Here is a 25774-nt window from a genome sequence, read left to right as displayed (position 1 = left end):
CAGCTCTATTCTGGGTTTATGAGGGAGATAATACAAGTTCTCATTGCCTCCCCTAATTTTCATTGGGACCTATTGCGCCTATATGGCAGGCGAGGAGGACTGTCAGACTCAGCCCATGGGAAGGTGTGGCTGTGTATGTGCTACATGACCATCTCCAAAGTGCTGAGCCATTGCCTTGAGAGTGTATGGTCTAATTCTGCCATTGTCTGATTACTGATGAAGACAAAGTTACTTTTGGCAGTAATGAACTGCACAAAGGAAAGAAAACTGTGTGTGAAACTCTCAGTTTAAAAGTCTTTGAGATAGCAAATTAACTCAGAACTGAAGTTTCTGAGCATCTGTATAAGGGCTTGGCTAGAGTTGGGAAATTTGACCTGGTATAATTATGCTGATTTAATTACAGTGGTGTAAACCCCTAATGGAGACACACTGCACCAGTGCCAACTGTGACTGGTACTTTGTGAGATTTCCCATGGTCACTTATATCCACTCTGGGGCTTGCACTGGCATAGCTATATCAGTTCAAAAATTCCAGCATCGATAGGGTCTAAGACTCACTACGAAAGAGCAGCAAGTGGAAGAAAGGACACTGAGTGCAAATCAGGATAATTATTTTGTTTTTAAGGAATAAAATAAGAAACCCCAGCATATTAGCTGTCTGTAATGAGAGTAAATTTAAAACATACAATATGTCTTTGCAAGAGGTAACATTACACTGAAAGTACTTGTGTGTCTCTAGCAAGCTGGCCAGGTAAGAGGGCAAAAATCATTTGTACCAAAAACCAACTTTACTTCTTGACAAACTAATGAATAAATAAAACCACTGTCTATTCAATAGTAGAAATGGGTGAATAATTCATTATAAATAATTTATTTTATGAATACTAGCTCTTTTCCTGTTTGAGAATTGACTGCGAGATGATGTGGTGCTAAAGCAAAGGAGAATAGCACTTGCCTCACTGTTTTCATTTTCTAATGAATTATTTGGAATTATGAGCTGCATCGTAATTATTGGTCTATAGACATCGGTAAGCAGTTAGTTGCCAGGGATCAGTAATTAAAATCCAGGCTGTTTAATCAATTTTCATTGGATATTTAGGTCACATGGCATGGTTCTGTTCCCTGGTTGGATGGGTAACACTTAGAATCAGGTTTCAGAGTAGCAGCCGTGTTAGTCTGTATCCGCAAAAAGAACAGGAGTACTTGTGGCACCTTAGAGACTAACAAAATAAGTTTGTTAGTCTCTAAGGTGCCACAAGTACTCCTGTTCTTTTTACTTAGAATCAGATTTCAGGTAAGAATATATGCAATTTCAAGTTCAAAATTTGTTTTCCAAAAATATTCTCCAATATTTGATTAAAATTCTCTGTGTTTATGGCCATTCCTGCCAGTAAAAGCTCCACTAAAATATTTGCAGGTGGGGAACAGAAAGGGTACAAAGTAGCTATATTTAAAAATATGAATACATGTTCATAGAACTATTTTTCTTTTTAGAATTTGCACAGGTGTAAAGTACACAACAGACCTCAGGCAAGTCACAGACACTTTGTGCCTCTGTTTCCATATGTAAAATGGGAATAATAGCATTTCCCTCCCTGACTGGGCTATTGTTAGGATAAATACATTAAAGATTGTGAGGTGCTCAGATCCTAATGGGGGCCATATAAGTACCTAAGATCCATTTTTTCTTAGTGTGTTTACTAATTACAAATGTACATATTGCTCCTGCAATCTGGGGGGGAGGGGCTTCTGAGTCCCATTGACTCCCATTACATTCCATGATGATGTAATGGTCTGCCATCAGGAACCATTAGGAAGAGGGATGGTCTAGTGGATAGGATACTGGACTGGGATACAGGAGTGTTGAGTTTTATTCACACTTTCTGTGACACCTTAGGCAAGTCTGTAAAATAGGGATAATACTTCTCCCTATTTCACCAGGGAGTTATGAGGTAAAATCATTTAATAACTGAGAGATGCTCAGTGATGGGGGTTGTATAAATACCTAGTGAGACAGATCAAATTGAAGGATCAGGGTTTAAATGTTTATTTCAGAAAAAGTTGTATCCATCCTAACTTTCTTTCCTATTAATACTGCCTTAAGCCACAATGTTCAATTTGTGACATTAAAACCCTTTTTACAGCAATTCTTCATATGAATAGAGTCAAACACAAGACGCTGCCCACTGAGTGGTAAAAACTTGTAAAACACAAATATCTTTATTGCTACAAATGGGAATAAAAAAAATCAACTGTCCCAATACATTTTTGATAATGGTTATCTTTTCCCTATTTATTCCAGTATGAAAATCACCCATTAAAGCTTTTTTGACATGCAACCCCCACCTCCAAACTTTTCTTTTACAATTTGGTCCCTTTAAATATAATAAATTTTCCTTATTTCTCTCAGTGAGCTTAGACTAGCATTATTTTGTGCTGTCCAAAGTCAATAGTCACTTTACAGGTCAAAACGAGACGAGGCCCCTGCCCTAGGACTTTACAGTTTAAATACTAGCATAAAGCATAGCTTCACAGAATGCTACTCTCTATGGGCCCAATCCTACATTAATAATAATATTAATAAAACTGTGTATTTAGAGATCACACATCATCATAGATCTCAACATATTGCACTGCGGCAGACAAGTTTTAATACTTAAGTTTTGCAGAGCCAGAGATTTGAAGTGACTTGTTCAAGGTCACGCAGCATGTCAGACTTTATGACTCCCACTCCCAGGCCCTTCCTTGTTGACCATGTTGCCTCTCATGGATGTTCCCAATGGAAACAATGGGGATTTGGGTATGGGAGGAATGCTGGATCAAACTGGATAGCAGATTTCATAATAACGAAAGCTCTTTCCATACTGTGATCTCCATTAAAGAAACAACTATGTAGAAACCTTGAAATATTACTCTAGAGAATAAAGTGGGTTCAAAAGCTTTGGTAAGCCTTTTTAAAAGAATCCAATAAGCTTTTGGCTGTATAAACTGATGAGCTGTTTTGCAGAATCAATACTATGCCAGAGTTGATCTCGGTCCTGTCCCTTGATAGCTTCTCTAACTTTATGCAGGGGATTATTAATAATTCTATTTGGCACTTAGACAGTGCTTTTAAATTTGTGAAATACTGTACAAACATGAGTTAATCCTGACAATATCCCTGAAAGCTAGGCAGGTAATATTATCCAAATTTTAGAAACAGGAGAATGGAGGCAGAGAGATTAAGTGATTTGTCCTAGACTATGGGCAAATCGGTGTCAAAACCAGGACTTCTTGGGTCAGCGTTCTATGCTCAGATCAAAAGCCCACACCTATGGGATTGGAGTGCATCAAAGACATCATGTCTTTTTTCTCTACTGCAGGCTGTTTCTAAAATCACTTTAATATTAGAAAACAGGGGCCCTATTCTCTGCCAATAGGAGACTTCCACTGATTTCAATTGGAATTACCCATATCCTGCTGGGGACAATAGTTGCCTACATTTCTCCTGTACTAACTGTTGTTTGGGTTAGAGTACAAGTGATAAAAGCAAGTTTCTCTTTTAGGATCTGATCTGGTTCCTGCTGATTTCAATGAGCACAGGACCAAACTCCACATCAGAGACATCTTATTCTTGTTCACATAGTAATGAAATGGAAATAATGCATACCGAGCCTTTACATAAAATTGCCATGAGGATGCCTCTTGTCTATCACATATCTTGGTGATCTGTCAGTTAAGGAAGCAGAATCCCTGGTTTCTTCTGCAGAAATAAGGTGGGAGGATGCACAAAAGGTCCATGAGGGAAGAATTAATTGGAAACTTAAATTGAAACTCACAGAACTTCCTACCCCTACATAGGTTATTCTCCTATATGGGAAGAATGGGGACCTCAGATTCTTTGGACTTGGAATCCAAGAGAACAATACTGTGATGCTGCACCACATATTCTTCATAAAAATGTTGTTGTAATATGAATATGGCATAACTAAGATATGTTTTATGCGAGATGGGACATGTGAGGTATCATTGGAAAGGTTATGATTTGCTGAATGTGATTATCCACTTTGTATGCATGTATCAGTTCTGTATCTGAAATTAGGAATATTGACTATGTAACATTTACAACTGTGTGTGTACTTGGGGAACGCCTACCAGACAGTAGGCAATCAGCCTGAATGGGCCATTATGAAAGACAATAGAATGGGTCTTTGAAGATGCTGATCTCTCATCTTCCTGGAGTTCCTTCCTGTGGATGTTACAAATAAACCTTGTCTCATGGTGGCGTTAACACTAAAAGGTCATGTGATAATGTCACCTGGTAGGGAGTACCACTTTGGACACTGCCGGTATTTTTTCCATTGGAAATAAAGGATTTCTGCCTTATGTACATCCTATTTAAGGCTGGAAAGTGAGTCAATCAGGGCTCTTCTCCACTGCCTCTCCACACAAGAAGGAAGACTGCTGAAAGCACCAAAAGAAACAAAGGAACTAAGCTGGGGAAAGGCAAGGGCTGAGTCCAGGCTGAGACAGGGGTCTAGCCTGTGAAGAGAAATAAATGGAATGCTAGGCTGCAGAAACTCTGCAACCTGCCTAAAACAACATTTAGGATGAGAAATTACTATTTGTAACCCGTTTCTTTAGTGAATTAAGCTTAGGTTGCGTGTTTTGTTTTATTTGCTCAGTAATCTATTTTATTCTGTTTGCTATCCTTTATAATCACTGAAAATTTACCTTTTGTAGTTAATAAACTTATTTTTTGTTTATTCCAAAACCCAGTTTGTGCAATTCATAACAGGGGGTGGAGGGCAAAGAGTTGTGCATATCTCCCTCCACTTCGAGGGAGGGGGCGATTTTTATGAGCTTACACTATATAGATCTCTATTCAGTGCAAGACAATATCATTTTGGGTTTACACTCCAGAGGGCGTGTGCACAGGAGAGCTCGGCATTCCCCTAGCTGAATCCTCCCACAGAGAGCTAATCCCAGACTCTGTGTGATTCTACTGCTGGATGTGTTCCTGCCTCTGTGTGTGCTAGAAAGAGGCTTGAGAGCCTGTCACAGCAGCACAGAGTAAGGGAAACCCAGGCTGGTAGGACAGGCGGACTCAGTGGGACCCCAGCACATCCAGTGGCACCCCCAAAAGGGAGGTCCGACCCATCACAAATACTTGTGTGGTATGACGAGTACAGCACACAATATTTAGTGAATGCTTATACTGTAACAATATCACACCTCTTCTTGTGTCCTCTGTTCCTTTGCTGATGCAGCTTTTTTCTTATTGATCATTCTTTACATTTGCTACTGGTTTTAATTAATATTATACAATAACCCCACAATCTTTTCCTAATCAGGATGCTGGAAGATAGATCAATTTAGCACACATTCCCAAGGCTGGTCTCTTATTCCTTGATTAATTATTTTCCATTTGCTTACATGGAACTCCACTAGCTACTGCCTACCCAATCACCTAAAGGAGCCACATATTTCTGCACCAGCTTGCATTGACCTATATATTATTTGCTTTGTCTTCAGAAATCCTGCAGGGGAAAGTTCCCAGTAGGTAGGCTGCAGTAGCACAAAGTGTCTACAGCTCCCACATGCTAGGGAAGGGGACAGCTGGGAGCCAGAGTGGCATAAAAGGTAGGCGTAGTGTTGCCTCCATTGATAGTAATCCGGTGTTGCGTCCATTGATAGGGATCCTACTGAACCACAATTTTAAACCATGTCTGCTCCCTTACAGTATGAGAACAAACAGAGGGTGGAGGTGGAAATATTTAATTTGTGACCCCTTACTAAACTGAATAGTTTTCATCTCTTCTTAGTACAATCTTCTACCCAGCACTATTAATGCCTTATCCCATAACTCTTTCCATTAACCTTTCATCTCTAATGTGCAATCTTGGGAAATGCATGTTTTTCATAACTCATATATTCTTCTAGTGATATCTACAAAACTCCCACTGACTTCAATAGGCGCAGAGTTAGGCCAGCACCTATTGCTTTTGAAAATCCCACTCCAAGAGATGAGCTAAACACAATGGCCTCCTGTCCCTGAATCACTACTCCTTAATCAAACTGTGCTCTTCTGGGTTTTTTTCCTAACCAGACCCTTTAGGATAATGATCAAGATTTACTTTCAGTTTACAATTTAGCCGTCTAGACAGAAATGCTAAATATTCCTAACAAAATGCAAAACTACTCAAAAAGAAAAACAAACAAATAAACCACACCCCTAAGATTTTAATTAATTTGAAAATATGCACATATGGGTGAAGAACTTTACTAAGGTACATTAACATTTTGACAAAGACTATATACTTTCTTAGTTTATTTTCCTTTAGGGTCTTTTTTTAAAGGTTTTCTCTAGTACTTCCCAAATAATTGGGAATTGAATCTGGATATCTTAGGAAAAATTAAAGCTCCATCAATTTCCTTGCTCACTACTTTTAGAACTCTTGGTTGCATATTATCCAGACCTGATTCTTAGTCTACTTTAAGTGCCTCTAATCTTATTTAGCATAAAGTTATCTAAAGATAATATCTGTACCTAGCTCTTCCTCTGTCGTCCCCGGAAAACTGATCCCCGACTTGAGCAGATCGCCACCCTCTTCCTCTGTAAAGACAGAAACAAAGTAACTATTTAATAACTCTGATATTTCCATATTCCTGGCTATAAGCTCGCGATTCATTTTTAAATGACTCACCATACTGTATGTGCTGATTGATGTGGGGGGAGGGGAGAGGAAAAGGATCTTAAATTCTCAAATATTTGTTGCCCTTCTTCCTTTTCTAAATTTATTTTCATGCTTTTCATTTGGTTTTGTAACTTTCCCACCTGGGCAGATTCTTTGTATCAATAAATGCCTTTTGTTTATCTTGCATGTTGCTTTTTCCATCTCCACTTAGTCACATTGATTTCTGGTGCCCTTTTAGGTTTCCTTTTTTAGTTACTTTGGAAAGAATTCTTATTGTAACTTCTCCAGCTGTGTCGTAAATGCTTCCCATTTTTCTCTGCTTATTTCACTGCTATCAATGATTTTCAGCCTATTTTCTTTCACTCACGACTTAATCTTTTGAAGTCTGAATGTATAAAGTCCAGTAATTTTGTGTTTGTGACTTTTTTGCCATTTTAGTTCAATTCTCTTCACCACAGATTTCCTGTGTGACCTTGGGCGAGTCACTTAGCCTCACCGTGCCTTAGTAGAATAACTTTACTTGCTCAGAAACTACAATAACAAAGGGCATATAAGTACCTAAAATTATCCTTATCCTTACATTCTCTATTTTTTCTTTGTCATGTCCCTTTTTTGGTCCTATTCTTCATTTTTTTTTCTGATACAGTTCCCAGGAAATTCTTTAAGTCAAGACAGTCTTTCATAGTATTTCTCCCCATACCCTGTTTTTTAATCAAAAGCGCAAGTAATCCAAAGTAGAAGAGTGAGTGGAAGTGAAGGGGGAGATACTTCCTGTCTCCCACTGCTTAGCCAACTGGGAAACAGGGCACACATTTTCAGGGAACAAACACAGTGACACACTGGGCTTCTCTACACTACTTTTTGTTAAGTTGTAACCTGAGTAGCTGATTTCCAATTAACTCACATTCATGAATACAACTGTTATTCTTAGGTGGACATTCAAACCTTTGAAACAGGCTACAAATTAGGCCACACCTGCTTTTCTTTTCAGGTACCAAGATTATATAACCACTACATCAGGTATGTAGTTTGTGTGGTTTGACTTATAATGAAAACAAAATTACAGTTTTTGCAGATTTCAATGCTGTATTTAATAAATGTATACACCTGGTATATTTCTAGGCCTAGTACATTTTCTAGTCTGCAGTTTTTAGTTGTGTGGTAATGTGAATTAACTGATTTCCAATTAACTCAAATTAAATAACATGGTTGCGAATGTTAATTTAGACACTCACAAATGTTTGTTCCTGGTCATGCTTCACTCTAGGCTTCAGCTAATATAATTGATTTTATACGAGTGGGAAGTATAGTCCAGATAGTGTATGGAAAAGAGAATCAGAAAATATTTAAAAAGTTTCAGAAAAAGTAACATGTATTCCTACATTTATCATAGTTAAATACACTTTTTTATTCACGTTCAACCTCCTAGAAATCTAGTCAGTTAAGTGACAGAAAAGGAATCTCATACCATTTTAAAAAATGACTGGTACATGTATTCAAATTAAATTTCATTTGGAGAGGTAATGGACAACTCTAATTGAATATAAGCACAAATTAGACAGTTTCCATGGAGACTGTGTCCATGTGATCTGCATATACTGTAACTCATAAGTGAAGCCTCTAATTCAGCTGCACTGGAGTCTGGAATCAAAAGGAAGGCATGAAAAAAGAGAGTCCCCCCAAAACCCAGAAGATCCTTTACATTCTTGCAAATAGTTAGCAAATATCACAGGAAACTTAGTGAAAAAGAAGCTTTCCTTTAAGACAATAATTTTGTGCAAGTAGCTATATTTTGAAATCACAAATGATGTATCCATCCAGAAACACCTAAATCATCATCAAAAAGGAAAACAGAAATGTATGCAGTAACTCCTCCCATGCTAAAAGTGTAAAATTCATATTTACTCAACCCCAAGCTACACTAAGATTGTAGGGAACTTTCTGAAAATACCCTGCATACGTTTGACATATTTTAGACAGAAGAGGGAAATAACTCTTCTATCTAAGTTTCAGAGTAGCAGCCGTGTTAGTCTGTATCCGCAAAAAGAACAGGAGTACTTGTGGCACCTTAGAGACTTAACAAATTTATTAGAGCATAAGCTTTCGTGGGCTACAGCCCACTTCTTCGGATGCATATAGAATGGAACATACATTGAGGAGATATATATACACACATACAGAGAGCATGAACAGGTGGGAGTTGTCTTACCAACTCTGAGAGGCCAATTAAGTAAGTGAAAAAAAACTTTTGAAGTGATAATCAAGATAGCCCAGTACAGACAGTTTGATAACTAACTTAATTCTTTTTCCAACTGCCCTTGCTGCTAAGGAGCAGGGGGTGGGGGGAGAGGAGAGAATGGCTGCTACACAAGCAAAGGGAGATGAAGAAGATGGATGAATAAGCCCAAAAGAGGTCAGAGAAAAGATGTAAAACAATTAGCACAAACAATCAAGGAAGGTTACAGCACAGGATCAAGACTCAGGAGACCATGATTGTGATTCTGGCTCTGACACATGATTTCCTGTGTAACCTTGAACAAGTCATTTAATCTCTCTGTGCCTCAGTTCCCCATCTGTAAAATGAAGATAATCCTTCCCTACCTTATTGGTCCCTTGTAAGAATAAACTCCTTACTGCTCGAGATGCATTCCACTAGTATAATGTATGGCAGTATAGGTAGATAGTTAAATTGCATAAGGATGTGAGAACTGCCATACTGCAGAGTAGTATTCTGCCTTGAATGGTGGTCAAATGCTTCAGAGCAAGGCATAATACTCATGTAAAACACCTTGATCTATAACTCTGCTGTGGGGGAGAGAATTACTTCCAGTTTAAGTCCCAGGCACGAGGAGTAATTCTCCTTTTATTTTTTATCATAAATTTATAACTATTCACATGTAACCTTACTGCTTAGATCTTTTTTCCCCACATGGCTAGTGTCAGTTCAGTCAGCCTTTGAATAAATTCAATTCATGCATTCTTCATTGATGAAGCCAAAGTTAATCAAAGGTCTCAGTGACTCTTGTGGCATTACAAGGATAATCTTTGTCTGAGGTTCTTAAACAATTACTCCAACATACTGTAATTCCTTTAACAAAGGCACGGATGGCTTTTGTTTGGTCTGGTTACATTTTTTCCTATGAATAATCATTTTTATTACCGACTAACAACATTAAAATAATCTTTCATTCATTAGTGTTTTTCCTATTTAATGGTAATGAAGCGGGGCACATTGTGCTACACGCTCATAGCGTTCTTGTGTCATTCTAGCATTGTTCTAACATTCTAAAATACTTGCATGCATGGATCATCTGTTACTTTCCTCATCCTAGAACATAGATCCAAATTGTACCAGCTGCCCTACTGCCTGCAGTGGCACTAACTCCAGAGGATTTGAAAGCAGCCGCTTTACATGATAATGCTAACCTTAATGTGAAACTACTCAATGAAGGATAAAGTGCAAGGGACGTGGAAAAAAAGACATTGACAATAAAGGTGAGATTATGAAAATAGCATGATTTACATTTTAAGGATTTGAATAATGTAAAGAACTCACATTCTGCAGACAACAGATACAATTACTACTTAAGTCTCCTTCAAGTGCACACATTATAGATTAATATAAAGAGAAGTCCAAAATCTGTCCTCAGAAGAACATAACACTCATAAGAACATAAGAAAGGCCGTACTGGGTCAGACCAAAGGTCCATCTAGCCCAGTATCTGTCTACCGACAGTGGCCAATGCCAGGTGCCCCAGAGGGAGTGAACCTAACAGGCAATGATCAAGTGATCTCTCTCCTGCCATCCATCTCCATCCTCTGACGAACAGAGGCTAGGGACACCATTCTTACCCATCCTGGCTAATAGCCATTTATGGACTTAGCCACCATGAATTTATCCAGTCCCCTTTTAAACATTGTTATAGTCCTAGCCTTCACAACCTCCTCAGGTAAGGAGTTCCACAAGTTGACTGTGCGCTGCGTGAAGAAGAACTTCCTTTTATTTGTTTTAAACCTGCTGCCTATTAATTTCTTTTGGTGACCCCTAGTTCTTGTATTATGGGAATAAGTAAATAACTTTTCCTTATCCACTTTCTCAACATCACTCATGATTTTATATACCTCTATCATGTCCCCCCTTAGTCTTCTCTTTTCCAAACTGAAGAGTCCTAGCCTCTTTAATCTTTCCTCATATGGGACCCTCTCTAAACCCTTAATCATTTTAGTTGCTCTTTTCTGAACCTTTTCTAGTGCTAGAATATCTTTTTTGAGGTGAGGAGACCACATCTGTACACAGTATTCGAGATGTGGGCGAACCATGGATTTATATAAGGGCAATAATATATTCTCAGTCTTATTCTCTATCCCCTTTTTAATGATTCCTAACATCCTGTTTGCTTTTTTGACCGCCTCTGCACACTGCGTGGACATCTTTAGAGAACTATCCACGATGACGCCAAGATCTTTTTCCTGACTCGTTGTAGCTAAATTAGCCCCTGGTGACTTTAACGGGAGTTGTATGCGAGTGTCATGGGGAAAATACCTGAATGCCTATTTGCTTTTGTGAAAGCTGAATTTCTAATCAAGCGATGCCGTAAGGCACTCATCTATGAAAGCAGCCACGCCTCAGGCCCCAATTTTCTGTTCTGGCTGAACTCTGCTTGGCGCAGAAATTGAGGTTCAGTGAGTCGAGGGTGGTCACTTTATGTTCCTCATATTCTGGGGCCAGTCAGCAGAAGGTTCAGCCTCCAATACAGGTTAAAGCAGTCTCAGGTCAACTCTAACTACCGCCCCACTGTTTATCTATTGTCCAAGGAACTGTGCTGGCAACCAGGAAGAGCCTCAGCCTGATGAAACACTTCATCTACACTTCAATTTTTTTTATCTGAATTAAAACATATGAGCAGCAGCTGAGAGCGTAAATTGTAAAACAATATTTTAGTGAACATGACTGAGCCCTGGTCCTTTCCTACCTTTATTACAGCAAGTGCCTCCTCTTAGGCATCACCGATTCCCACACCATAGCCTCCCTGTTCATATAGTATGCTTCTACTAATAATAGCCTCCTCCCCCATTGATCCAACCCTGTCAATCCCCTGTATCCTTCCAGAAAACAAGCTCCCAATCCAAGTGCAGTAAAGGCTCACTCTCCTCATTGACAACCCTTCCAAAGGCGCTCTTCAGCAAGGCTCACAATCAGTTATCTGCCTTCACCACCACAATGCTGCATGGGAGACGGACTGAGCTAAAATTCATATTAAACTTCATAAATAAATTAAAAACCAATAAACTGAGTTATCAGCCTCCTCTGGGTCTCCTAGTGCATCTTACCTTAGCTATGTCTCTCTTTTAGCCTGTAAACTCCTTAGGCAGGTACTGTTCTTTTTTGTGTCTTGTACAGCACCTGGCATACTATCAGTGCTTAGCAAATAATAGACTACCCTTGTACGTTGTTTTGACAGTATATCAATGTGTGGCAGATACACAGAGCAGGGGAAGGAGTGGATTTAAATTGGAAACCATGATTATAACAAAAATTAAAGTTTATGTTGAAAGGTTTAAACTCTTGGGGGCCACTTTTTTGGGTGCCCTCTTTGGGCAGTGGGAAGAACAAAAGAAATTTGGTCACTTTGCCAAGTTGTTCTTATTTTTCCTATCAACACCACTATTGGTTTTACCCCATTTCTTTTTACGTACCATCTGGCGACTTCACAAACTGGAGAATTCATTGCGCATGTAAATTAAGATAATGATTAGTTTGGCTTTTCTCCTTATACAGGCAAAGTTTTCTGATAGGTTATGTTAGTAAATGTTGAATAAGTCCTTGTATTTAATTTAGTGCCGTTTGCTACTATCAGTGCAGCAGATAAGAAAGAAGGATTGATGAAGCCTAGATCTCTCTTTCCAGTCTAATCCTTCCACTTTGTACATACAATATAGTTCCAGCCAGCTGAAACCTGGTTACACAATCTGGCTGTTTGAAAAAGCTAGTCGGTCATAAAGCCTGTTAAATAAAGCTGAAGAAGTTGCCTGCGTCTGTATGGTTCTATATCCCAGGGAGCCTAAATGAAATATGTTGTTGGGGATCGCTGGATCCATCTGGGTGCAGCATATCCTCCCTTTTAGCTGCCTTGGCACTGCTCTAGTGATTGCACTCTGAGGTCATGGATCCAGAGGTAGCCCTTTCAAGTTAGCCAGCTGGGGGGGTGTTCACAGAGCCAGCTAGAATAGCAACATTGCTTGGACTCCTTTCCAAGCTCCTCCATTTATTTTGTCCAAAACTTTTGCATGCCCCCCTCTGCCCCAAGAAGTATTAAGGAGTTTTAAAAATTGTCACAGCAGATACACTTTCAGTCACTGCAGAATTTCAACAGTCTATTTGCTTAAAAAGCTGATTTGTCCTTACTGAAATCAGCAATGATCTTATAAACGAAAAGAGGAAACCTGCAATAATGGCTCCGTAGAGAAAAACCCTTCATTCTGTGAGACAGTGTGCTTCACAGAGCCTAAAAATTCCCCAAAGCCCCTTTCTGCAGACTTTTCAAAACTGGAAGGGTTTGAGTCAAACTTCTGAATGATCCATTTACACATTTTATTGCATTTCAGGCTCCATGGTAGACAACCAAAAATGTACACGATTAAATAACAATTCGTTATCTAAATAAAATTCAACAACTAAGCAGCACGAATGATGTTCTTATTCAGCAAGCCAAATATTTCTGAATCTCCTGACTAAATCTCCAGTCCTTTGATTTCCTTCTGGGCTGATCTCAGGGCTTTGTCTCCATCCTCCAAGTCTTCCTCAATAAAATCAATATGGTAAAAATGTTGTACAGTAGATTCCATTTGTTGGCAACCCCTCAGCTGCTAATAGGCAGAAGGCAGGTTTACAGGGCAGAAGCCAGGGAAGGAAGCACTGGGCTACGCCTTCCCTGGCTGTAGTGCTGCAGAGCTGCCTGCAGGCACGGCAGCAGCAGGGAGAAGGAGCTACAGCCCAGAGGCTGGGGCTTCCTACAGGGAGTGGGGATGCTGGGCACATATGGAACTGTACATCTCCATGCACTCTCCAGGGGTCAGGGCTCAGTACGTCCCAGTGCTTCCTTCACTGGGTGCAGCCCCCCAGCAGGGCATAGTCTGGAGAGCACAGTAAGAGGTACCAGGCACCTCCAACATTCAGGCTGCTGCTCCCCTCCCCACAGCTTCCCCTCCCAGCCTGCAGCCCCTTGCCTCCTGTGTAGTCCCCGTATGCAGACAGGTTTGCGGGGCTGAAGTGCTGGGACGAGCTGAGAACTGTCCGCAAGCAGGTGTGCAAGGCTGCAGGCAGGGGAGGCATGTTCCAGCACTTCCTTCCCTGGCTAGAGCCCCGCAAACCTGCCCGTAGTGGGTGCTCAGCACCCCTCACCACTTCCTTCCCAGGCTGCAGCCTCACAAACCTGCCTGAAGCTGGGGCCTCTCTTCCAAAAATGTTGTTAATAAGCAGCATGCCGTTGCCAATATCTGAATCCCACTGACATGAAAATCAATGGGATGGGATCGGTTCTGGCAAAATGTTGCTATTAAGAAGTTGTCAATATCCAGCTTCCTATTAACCGGAATCTGCTGTATATGTGTTCTGTGCCTATTGTACTCTCCTTCAGATGGGAACATGTAGAGGGTGCTTTCACAATGATCTTCTGCTGATGTTTATACACTCTGCGTAGGCTCTTGCTGTACACTGAAAGGTAAATGGGGAAGCCATGTCAGTAAACTACGTTGAGTAACTCTAGCATCATTGTGTGCTTGTCATTTCAAAACTGATGCTGCATCTTGGTGTCAGAATGCTTGTTTAGTGTGTTAATTTACTTGAAAACTTACTAGAAATGAGACCAAACTGTGGGTCAATGCACAGACTAATGATTAGTGTGGAACTTATGGTAATTCTAGTGGTAAGAATGTACTAAAAGTCAGACATTATAGGCCTGGAATCTCCCCAGGCAAGACAAATTTCCATTGCTTTCAGTTGGAGTTGATCATGTTTGTGGAAGGAGAATCTGGTGCCTGGATTTTATTCACTGATTTTCAGGTCACCTTGAGCAGCTACTATACCACTCTGTATCTCAGCATATCTACCTGGGAAATGGGGATAGGCATTGATAATTTGTAAAGCATTTTGAGATCTAAGGCATCATTGTAAATACAGTTGGTTGTATGAATCCATCTAGAATGCACTTTAAGTCGGACTTTTAAAATCCAATAACTTCTTGCTTTAAATTATTAAGAACATCATGTCAATTATATTAGGCACAACATAATTTTTGTAGCACTGTAGCTGTCAATACAAAGATAGACAAGCAATATGCCCTTACTACCTTTGAACCTTACTACCTTTGAGTCCAACATGTATTACTTGGCTGTAAGAAATATATACAGCTTTACTGTAATTATTACACAGGAAATCATGGCATTCTACTTTTATAACTTTGTTTGACTGTATTGCAAGAGGCCCACAAGTACTTTCAATCACTGCCAGGCTTGTCCAGTTTTCCAGATGTGCTGTCAGTATAACCTCTAACATCAGAGATAAACTGAATTTGCTGAACCAGAGATATTGGGTTAATTATAGTATTACTGGTTTATGAATACTGAAGACATTTAATATGAGAAGGATCTGTCCCTGATGGGGTATGGAATATGAACAAAAGCAGGAGTTCTCCTTCTGGGACTAAAAGAAAACAGTAATTAGTGTCAGTTGTAGCTTTGATCACTTACAATAAAGCCTTTTGGCACTAGATCACAAAGCCACCATATATTTGTAGAGATGGGACAAGTTTGGGTAGTTTGTTTTTGCAAATCCACACTCCTATTTTGTAAGCTCCAAACCAACACAATGAAGCTTCTTCTGAATCCACATGCCTCATGAGGAGAGAGAAGGATGGATTTTCAATTAGATGAGACTCAAAATCTGATCTCCTTTAGCATTTTTCTAACCAAGTGGGGAATTTAAGTATCGATTGTAAACAATGCACCATTCCCTCTCAGATATAACGGTAACCAAAACAAGGAGCCAGAGATCAGTTGCCCCTTTTCAGATATAGTCCTGTCCCTCAGCTCCCCTGAGCGCTTCAGGGCTTTCACCTTAGTACAGGGACTTTGGGGTCTGGGCCCTTGAACAGTCAGGGTCTTCCCCAGCTGCACCCCTACCGAGGGAAAGGCTTCTGTTGTTGTCTGGTCTTTTGGGAGGGGGTAGGAGAGCCCAGGCTCACCCTCTCCGCCAGGCTCCAATTCAGGGTCTGATGGCAGGCTGCTACATTCTACACTTTGAGGTGCTACACAGCTGACCCCAGGACCACTTCCTACCCAAGTTTCCCTTTTCCCCATGGAGTAAATTACAGAATTACACATAAAGTCTCTGACCTTCCAAGTCAGTCACCAGTCTCTCCTTTGTAGGTTTCTATCGGGTCTGTTTTTCCAGGTCTCTGGTCATGATTGCTCCTGGGCAGTACTTCCTCTTAGCTCAGAGCAGAGGTCTGATCCCTTCCCTTGCCTGACCCCTTCTGAGCTACTCTGCATCCCCTTTTAAGCCCCTCCTCCAACTTGTGCAGGCTTTGCAGGTGGAGCTGGGCAGGGCTGCCTGGGCCCAGAGCTGCTCCTTAACCCCTTGCTCTCCAATGTGGGGTTTCTATACCCCATCACATACTCCAATACAAATAAATAATAATATCAATGATGTTGATGCATAAGGAAAAAGATATACCAGTCTCAAGATGTGTGTGTGGAAAGAGGGGAAAGGGAAGAATCAATATATAGGACTTTATTTAAAAATGTGTACAAATGTATTTTGTTCACTTCCTAAACACTGAACAAAGAGTAAAGGACAAATCAAAAACTTGACACGGTCATTAATGTCTATTTCTGCTCTTAGAACAATGACACCTTTTTTCTCAGATCTGCATCCTGTGTGCATTCAGAGTCATAGTTTCTTAATCTGGGAACAAAAGTATCTATCACCATTCACTTCCGGTAATCCAGCTAAGATAACACAGCTAAGAAAGAATAAGCCAGATCTATTCTTTCCAATTCATCAACAGAATCACTCACTAAGGTCCTGATCCTGCAAGCTATTGTACATGGGCAGACACCTGCAACGACGCAGAGCTGAAGTCAATGGCATTCCACACAAGCATAGGGGTTCACTTACACAGTACAGCTTACAAAAGCAATCACGTACACCTTTGCTAACCCACTAAAGGCACTGGCATTAGATAAATGTCACTGGAGCATAAATTGGCCTTTTTCCCCACTTGTGACAATGCATGATCAGGAAAGAACCCAGTCTGAGTCTCGGATCTTAGGATGAGTTTGCAGTTAGAAGAAAAACTATGTATCTATTTGCAAGCTGAAAATATGTGAACTGGAAACGACTGAGCCCCTGTAAACATGTAACCTCACAATATTATTTTTACAGAGTCCCTTAGCAGAAAATAATTTCAATTTAAGCATGTCAGAATACATGCAATAAAATATTAAATGTAGTATATTTGTATCCAGTGATTTCTTTTTGAAGTGTATTTGTTTGAATAATCGTTAGGTATAATATTATACATTTGCTATTGTGTTATTCAATTCTGGGGGGACTGGAAGGAGAATTGTGTGGTAATCTTAAAGTTCACATTGAAAAAGTAAAACCAATTACTGGCCTTAGAATCCATATTTTCTGCTCCATGTCTTTGTTTACTGAAAGATATAGATAGGGGCATAGAGTGGGTCAGGGAAGTGGAACTAGAATATTAACATTATCACTTCTGCTTCAGTGCTCAGTGCTCAGACTGGATTGGTAGTGACAAACTCATTGACTGAAAATGAATCTGTAGGGTCTGTCCAGTTCCCAAAGGAAAGGTGTCTACATCTCAAAAACCAACACTCACAATTGGCTTTCTCAGAAGCAAAGGGGCAAGGAGAATAAACTAACCTCTGAACCATTTAGATGTCCTCCTGGTCAAGGTTGAGTCACATCAGTATGACTAATGTGAGGAATCTTGCCTCCACATGACCATTAGTTACATCTAATTAGACAAATTTCCAGGGCTGTCACTCTGGCATTTTTAAAAGATACTGCAATTGCTTTAAAATGTAGAGTTTGTTTTATTTTCCAGAAAGTCATGAATAAGACCCACATGTTTTCAGCCAGTTGGTTACCAAGAATGGGATTTCCAATGTGTTTAATTAATGCTTCATTGCTGCTCTGTTAGGACAATGGCAGTGATTAGTTTTAATGTTGGACTTCCAGCTCCAGTTTGTGTACAGCCATACAACCAGTCCACATCCCACCACTGCTCTAACAATTACTAATGGCTTTACTTGGAGAGAAATACAATTTTTGCATTTGTACTCTGGATTCAGGGTAAAAAAATAATCTGAATGAAATTATACAGTCTGTCTACACACAATCTTCACATTTGAAACAGACCAGAGGGAAATTTAAAGTCACCAAAACCACACCACCTATCAATGTATGACAGAATGAACATGATTGTGTGAAAGGGGACATCAGCTAAAACTAATTACAGCAAAGTCACGTTCAGATAAACAGAATACACAAATCAATTCTACAACTCTTCCTCTCTAGCCTAGAGGGCTTTATCAGGTTAAAGCCAACCACTGCCACCACAGTTTTTTCATGCAGATTATGAAGTCATCTCCTAAAAGAAGTCACTATGACTATAAGATACAACACCTTAATTCCAAAAAGATGTGCATAGCCAGGAAATGCATAAAAAGGATCAATTTGTGAAGCACTAGCATGGCTTCTATTCAAATACTGTAAAATCTTCGTCATGAACTAGTGGGGTTTTCATTTTTAAGTGCTGTCTGTGCTGAGTAAGGCAGTCAGTCTAAGCATCATCCATACTAAAAGCAGTATTCATTATACCCTAATCTAATTTAAATGCAAGTCCTACCTGAATGCAAAGCTGAAGTGCATTCTACCACTATAATTGCATTAGGTCCTATGCTAAAACTTCTGCATGGACTGAGTATCTTATTTTATAAGAAGACTGTGTTCTAATGTCAATATACTGATATTTATCAACAGTTATAGTCCTTTAGATATTCCCAGGCTTAATCAGCAAACAAAATGTGTCTGTTTAAAAACTTCTGAAAGATTTCTGAGGAAATGTGTTAAAACACCACCAGAGGTTTCTTTTGGTTATTAATTCACAGCTGTATAATTGGTAACATATATATATTATATCTTGTCCCCTCGTATCTATGCAAAACTGAATGGAGGGCCAGGTAAGGAAGGCTGTTCCTCCCCAAACAGCCTGGCCCCCGCCCCCTATCCTCCCCCTCCCACTTCTGCCCCCTGACTGCCCCCCTCAAAACTCCCATCCCATCCAACCCCTCCTGCTCCTTGTCCCCTGACCACCCTCTCCCGGGACCCCTGTCCCTAACTGCCCCCCGGGACCCCACCCCCTATCTAACCCCCCCTGCTCCCTGTCCCCTGACTGCCCCAACCCCTATCCCTAACTGTCCCCCAGGACCACACCCCCTATCCAACTCCCCCTGCTCCCTGTCCCCTGACTGCCCCCGGGGACCCCCTGTCCCTTATCCATCCCTCCCCCCACCCTCTTACCATGCTGCTCAGAGCAGCAGGAGCTCGCAGCCTCACTGCCCGGCTGGAGCCAGCCATGCCACCCATGCTGCCCGGCAGGAGTGGCGGGCCAGAGCGCTGGTGGTGCGGTGAGGGGAGGCTGCGGGGGAGGGGGGCAGCAGGGGAGGGGCCGGGGGCGAACCTCCCCGTCCGGGAGCTCAGGGGCCGGGCAGGACGGTCCTGTGGGCCGGATGTGGCCCGCGGGCCGTAGTTTGCCCACCTCTGGTCTAAGGCCACTTCTGAATCCTGGTTTTGGGGATGAAAGGCATGAGAAATCCCCCAGGTTAATGGAGCTAAACTCATTTCTTACACAGAACCATTCCAGGAAGGTGAGGAAACGTGTGGGAAGGAAATGTATTTCTCATCCCAATCCAGGGATTTATTTCACACATTTTGTTCTAAACTATAATGCCAGGTCACATCTATTGTTTTCTAGTGTTGTGCAACATGCCAAAATTATAATTCATGTATATGTACTCTGTGTCTGAAACCTGTCTACGGCACAGCTGGATACATGCTGTACTATACACACAATAGCAGTCTCTTCATCAGAACAAATCTTTCAATCCCATTCTGGGGAGAGATCCTGCATTCTTGGATTTCAGTGGGACTTTTCGTTGCTCACAGAATGGGAGGATCATCTAGCTAGAGCTATGTCTGTGGAGCATTTAGAACCAATGGGGCTATTTTTCAACTGCCTTGCATCTTGTATAGTTATTTATTCCTGGGAAAAGTGTGGGACAAACCCATGTAAGTCACTCCTAATGAGAGTAGTAGCATTTTGTGCTTGCTTCGCACAGCTGCAAATGACTTCACAAGAGGCATAAGAGTTTGGGGGTATTGGATGAGGATTCATTTCATTACATTTGGGAAGAATGTCAATCACTGATGTAGTTGCTGATACCCATTCTCTGAAGTTTTCAGTTATGGAAGAAAGGGGAGATATTTCCTCTGAAATTATCCAATTCCAGAGGAAAGTTCCATCTGACGTTATGGTATCCTCTAAGAATTCAGGGAGCATCAGGACATGAGAATCAGGCATATTTTTGTGCAAATTCCAATCTTATTGTTACTGCATGCGAGCAAGAGGCACTTATCAAAAGCAGACACTGATCATTTGTAAGCTCCCAACAGCTCCCAACTCAGAACCATGCAGAAGAGATCCTCTCTTTTGGGAGCAATAAGGCTATGTTGTCCCACTCCTCCCACAAGCCATGCATGTGGGCTTGGGGCAAGAAATTGCAGGAAGGAACCAGCCAGAGACTTAAGCTAGGTCTACACTAGAAAAGGTTTTCTAATATAGCTATACCAGAAAACCCTCTTAGTGTAGTCAGATCTTATACTGGCAAAAAAGTACTTTTGCTGGTGTAGCTTATACCCATGGCTTCCCAATCAAAATAAACTTTCTTGCTGGTTTAACTAAATCAACAGTAGGGGTTTTGCTGGTATAGAAATGTAAAAAAAAAAAAATCACACCCCCAACTTACATTATTATACCAGCAAAAGTTATTAGTGTGGATGTGGCTTTAAACTGGCAGGAGCAGCTGTGAAGTAGTGTAAGCAAGGATGCTGGATAGTGATGTCATCAGGCTGCTTCCTGCAGTCTTCACTCTAAATGCTCTTGTCCTCTGTACTGATTGGCTGTTCGCTCCAATCCCCTCCCATCTCCTTCCTCACAGGCTCCAAACCTTGCTGGCATGCTTCCTTCCTTTGTCTTTCCATTTAGCCACTTCCCTCCTAACAAAACCCCACCCAAAAGAGTTCACAACAAACACAAACCAATAAAAAGCACAATCATAAAATTTAACATTTACAAACCATCATGACTCCCTTTGCTTGTGTGTTGTATCCCTTTCCTCTCTATTTTGTCTTTGCTGGTTAGAGTGCAAGCTCTTCGGGATAAGGACTGTCTCTTATCTTTTGTTTGTACAATGCCTCAAACAAGGGGGCCCCATTCTCAGTTGGCCCATAGGCAATACCATAACAAACATAATACATAAATAATCATAATGAAATAAATATGTACAGTTTGGACACAAAGTTATGGTGCTGCATATAATGCACTTAAGACAGCATCATTACAGTTCAGTGCAACACTGAAAAGAAATTCAGACAGCTCAAACTAGACCGAAAGCACTTTAACAATGGCATTTCCCTCCCTCCTCATTTTGTGGAAGACAATAAGAACAAAGATGAGAGACAAGATCAGGAAGAACAATATAAAACATCAAGAAAACAAATGCTTGAGAGTGGTAAGTAGGAAGATGAAATTAAGGCATTTAACTTCAGTTGCTGATAAAGACTGGAATAAAATAAATGGCAAGTAAATATCGTGACAAAATATGGAAACACAAAAGACTTCCAGATTTTTAAACTCATCAGCCTACTGTAATACTAATACAAAAGTACCTATGAATTGATTAGCAGTGTACCTTTACCCTTGTAGCATGGAGGCTACATTGGCAACTTGTCTCAACCGGAGGGCCATGAATAACTTGCACATATGTTTACTTTAATTGCCCCCAGTGATGAATCCAAAAATAAATAAAACATAGCATGAATAAAAATAATTGTAACATTACATCCCACATTAATGTAGCTTCTGCAAAAGCAGTGTATTACTGTAATCGATTTATATTTTACAATATGTAATGTACTATAATTATGTTATTGTAAACTATTTCTGGGTCCCTTTCTGCTGGTGGCTACTGACTCCCTTTTTCTCTTGGTGGCTTTCTTTTGTCTCCCTGGCATATAACTAGGAGCAATGTGAAGAATTTACAAAAAAGAAAATGTAAGCATGAAATATAAAAGCTATCCACAGAGAGATTTATTAATGGAATAATATTCTTCTAAGGGCAGTGACGGAAGCCACATTGCTTGTTGTTTGAAATTAGACTAGACAAAACTGTGGAAAATATGTAATTTGGAAACATTCTTCATTAGTTGAGGAATATGTTTCTAGACCTTTTCTATCACTAATTTCTAAGACACCCAAACGTAGGCATAAATGCATAACACTGATAAAAAAATGTTAACGCTGGTGAAATGAGAATTAAATATTATTTTAGCTGTATTAGCTGAAACTGATGCAACCCTGTGGTGAGTTTGACAAAATTATGAGCTTGCCATCCCAAAAAAACATGGCGTATATTTATTGGAATATCTTTAGATAAAACAAGACCATTTGTAACTTTCTCACAAGAAACCAAAGGAGTCAGAAAAAAATCCAACAAAACAGTTTTCCCGGGAATTCACTGATTCATCAAAATGTTCCATGTAGATGGTTTGATTGACTATTTCCTCCAGAACGCTACTTGCCAGGCAACTTTTGAAACCTGCCTGGTTTCCTGCCAGCTTGCCTGGTTGGCTCCTCGTCAGCCCACCTGGAGGGCTGCTGGGCCTTCCAGGGTCCACAGCTCTAGGGCACCCAGCCAGGTGGACTGCCTCAGAGTTGGGGACCCTAGGAACTTTCAGGATCTGTAGCTCCAGAACAGCCAGTCAGGCAAACTTCTGATGAACCTGGGATCCCAGGGCTTAATGTCCGTGCCCCCAGTGCAGCCTGTCATGCAGACTGCCCCAGAGTCATGCAAGCCAGATTTCCCTTTCACAGAGATTTTTTTGAAATTTTTGGTTTCAAATCTGAATTGAAATGAAACTAAGTTTCAAAATATTTCCCTGTGACTTTTTTTCTCCTTTGTTTGCTATTCTCCAGTCATACAGTGCCACCTGGATTTGATAGATATTTTTAAAATCCTTGCTACCAAACTTGGAATTTCATGTGCCAGTTCTTTCAGTATTCTGTGATGGAGATTATTTTGTGTGGTCCCCCCCACACCACCCTGACTTGAGTGCATTAAACTCTTTGAAAGAGTTTTGCTTCCACTTCAGATATGGTAATTTCTATTTCTATTTCCTCATTCCTATTAGTCATCCTGCCTTGTACCTCATGTTCTACATTGTCATCCTTACTGAACACTGAGGCAAACTATTCATTTAGTTTTGGGGCCATACCTAGATTATCCTCAATCTCTATCCCATCCTCGCTGCATGGCAACTCCACTTCTTCTTTTCTTGTTCTTTTTATACTTATATGGGGGGGAAAAAACTTTTACTATGGATTCGAATTTCCTTTACAAGGTCTAACTCAGCTTGACTTTTGTCCATTCTCACTTTAGCTCTACAATTTCTGACTTCCAAGACGTAGCTTTTTTTGCTGATCAGTTCCTCCTTCATTCTAGGTAGGCTCTCTGCTTACTCCTACTATCATCGAGTTAAGTCTGGAGTTCTTCCCTACAAGTTTTTTTCCCCTTACTTGGGACGCAAATTCCAGATAGCTTTTGCACTTTTGACTTAGGGCTGGTCCACACTGGGGCGGGGGATCAATCTAGGAAACGCAACTTCAGCTACGAGAATAGCGTAGCTGAAGTCGACGTTTCCTAGTTCGAACTAAGTTTACTTACAGCGGGTCCACGCGGCGCAGGCAAGCTCCCCCGTCGACAGCGCTTCCTCCTCTCGGCGAGCAGGAGTTCCGCAGTCAATGGGGGAGCGCTTCTGTGATCGATTTATCGCATCCAGATGAGACACGATAAATCGATCCCAGAAGATCGATCTCTACCCGCCAAATCGGGCGGGTAGTGTAGACCTACCCTTAAAGAAATTCCACATGTAGGTCCCTGAGCTCTTTGGTCCAGTTGAGTTCAGTAACGTCTTCCCTTTATTTTTCAAAGTCTGCCTTTTACAACTTGAAAAACCTGCCCTGATTTTGATTATCATTCTCATAGACTCATAGACTTTAAGGTCAGAAGGGACCATTATGATCATCTAGTCTTACCTCCTGCACAACGCAGGCCACAGAATCTCACCCACTCCTGTAACAAACCCCTAATCTATGCCTGATTTATTTAAGTCCTCAAATTGTGGTTTAAAGACCTCAAGGTGCAGAGAATCCTCGAGCAAGTGTTCCCATGCCCCACGCTGCAAAGGAAGGCGAAAAACCTCCAGGGCCTCTGCCAATCTGCCCTGGAGGAAAATTCCTTCCCGACCCCAAATATGGCGATCAGTTAAACCCTGAGCATGTGGGCAAGACTCACCAGCCAGCACCCAGGAAAGAATTCTCTGTAGTAACTCAGATCCCACCCCATCTAACATCCCATCACAGACCACTGGGCATATTTACCTGCTAATAATCAAAGATCAATTAATTGCCAAAATTAGGCTATCCCCTCCATAAACTTATCAAGCTTAGTCTTGAAGCCAGATATGTCTTTTGCCCCCACTACTCCCCTTGGAAGGCTGTTCCAGAACTTCACTCCTCTGATGATTAGAAACCTTCATCTAATTTCAAGTCTAAACTTCCTAATGTCCAGTTTATATCCATTTGTTCTTGTGTCCACATTGGTACCAAGCTTAAATAATTCCTCTCCCTCCCTGATATTTATCCCTCTGATATATTTATAAAGAGCAATCATATCTCCCCTCAGCCTTCTTTTGGTTAGGCTTAACAAGCCAAGCTCTTTGAGTCTCCTTTCATAAGGCAGGTTTTCCATTCCTTGGATCATCCTAGTGGCCCTTCTCTGTACCTGTTCCAGTTTGAATTCATCCTTCTTAAACATGGGAGACCAGAACTGCACACAATATTCCAGATGAGGTCTCACCAGTGCCTTGTATAACGGTACTAACACCTCCTTATCTTTACTGGAAATACCTTGCCTGATGCATCCCAAGACCACATTAGCTTTTTTAATGGCCATATCACATTGGCGGCTCATAGTCATCCTGTGATCAACCAATACGCCGAGGTCCTTCTCCTCCTCTGTTACTTCCAACTGATGTGTCCCCAATTTATAACCAAAATTCTTGTTATTAATCCCTAAATGCATGACCTTGCACTTTTCACTATTAAATTTCATCCTATTACTATTACTCCAGTTTACAAGGTCATCCAGATCTTCCTGTATGATATCCCGGTCCTTCTCTGTATTAGCAATACCTCCCAGCTTTGTGTCATCCGCAAACTTTATTAGCACATTCCCACTTTTTGTGCCAAGGTCAGTAATAAAAAGATTAAATCAGATTGGTCCCAAAACCGATCCCTGAGGAACTCCAATAGTAACTTCCTTCCAGCCTGACAGTTCACCTTTCAGTATGACCCATTGTAGTCTCCCCTTTAACCAGTTCCTTATCCACCTTTCAGTTTTCATATTGATCCCCATCTGTTCCAATTTAGCTAATAATTCCCCATGTGGAACCGTATCAAATGCCTTACTGAAATCGAGGTAAATTAGATCCACTGCATTTCCTTTGTCTAAAAAATCTGTTACTTTCTCAAAGAAGGAGATCAGGTTGGTTTGGCACGACCTACCTTTTGTAAAACCATGTTGTATTTTGTCCCAATTACCATTGACCGCAATGTCCTTAACTACTTTCTCCTTCAAAATTTTCTCCAAGACCTTGCATATTACAAATG

The 25774-nt window shown here is 40.7% G+C and overlaps 1 protein-coding gene across 1 annotated transcript in view; it reads right to left on the bottom strand.

Moving 5' to 3' along the window:
- The window catches only part of DLGAP2 (DLG associated protein 2), a 649549-nt gene that overhangs the window by 120360 nt on the left and 503415 nt on the right, over positions 1-25774 (bottom strand). The window contains exon 6 of the mRNA XM_065400541.1: positions 6530-6595. Within this exon, the coding sequence (XP_065256613.1) occupies positions 6530-6595 (66 nt within the window). The remainder of the gene's footprint in view (positions 1-6529; positions 6596-25774) is intronic.

The sequence above is a fragment of the Emys orbicularis genome, chromosome 3 (assembly GCF_028017835.1).
Source record: "Emys orbicularis isolate rEmyOrb1 chromosome 3, rEmyOrb1.hap1, whole genome shotgun sequence".
NCBI lineage: Eukaryota > Metazoa > Chordata > Testudines > Emydidae > Emys > Emys orbicularis.
This window is presented reverse-complemented; position numbering and strand designations above follow the sequence as displayed.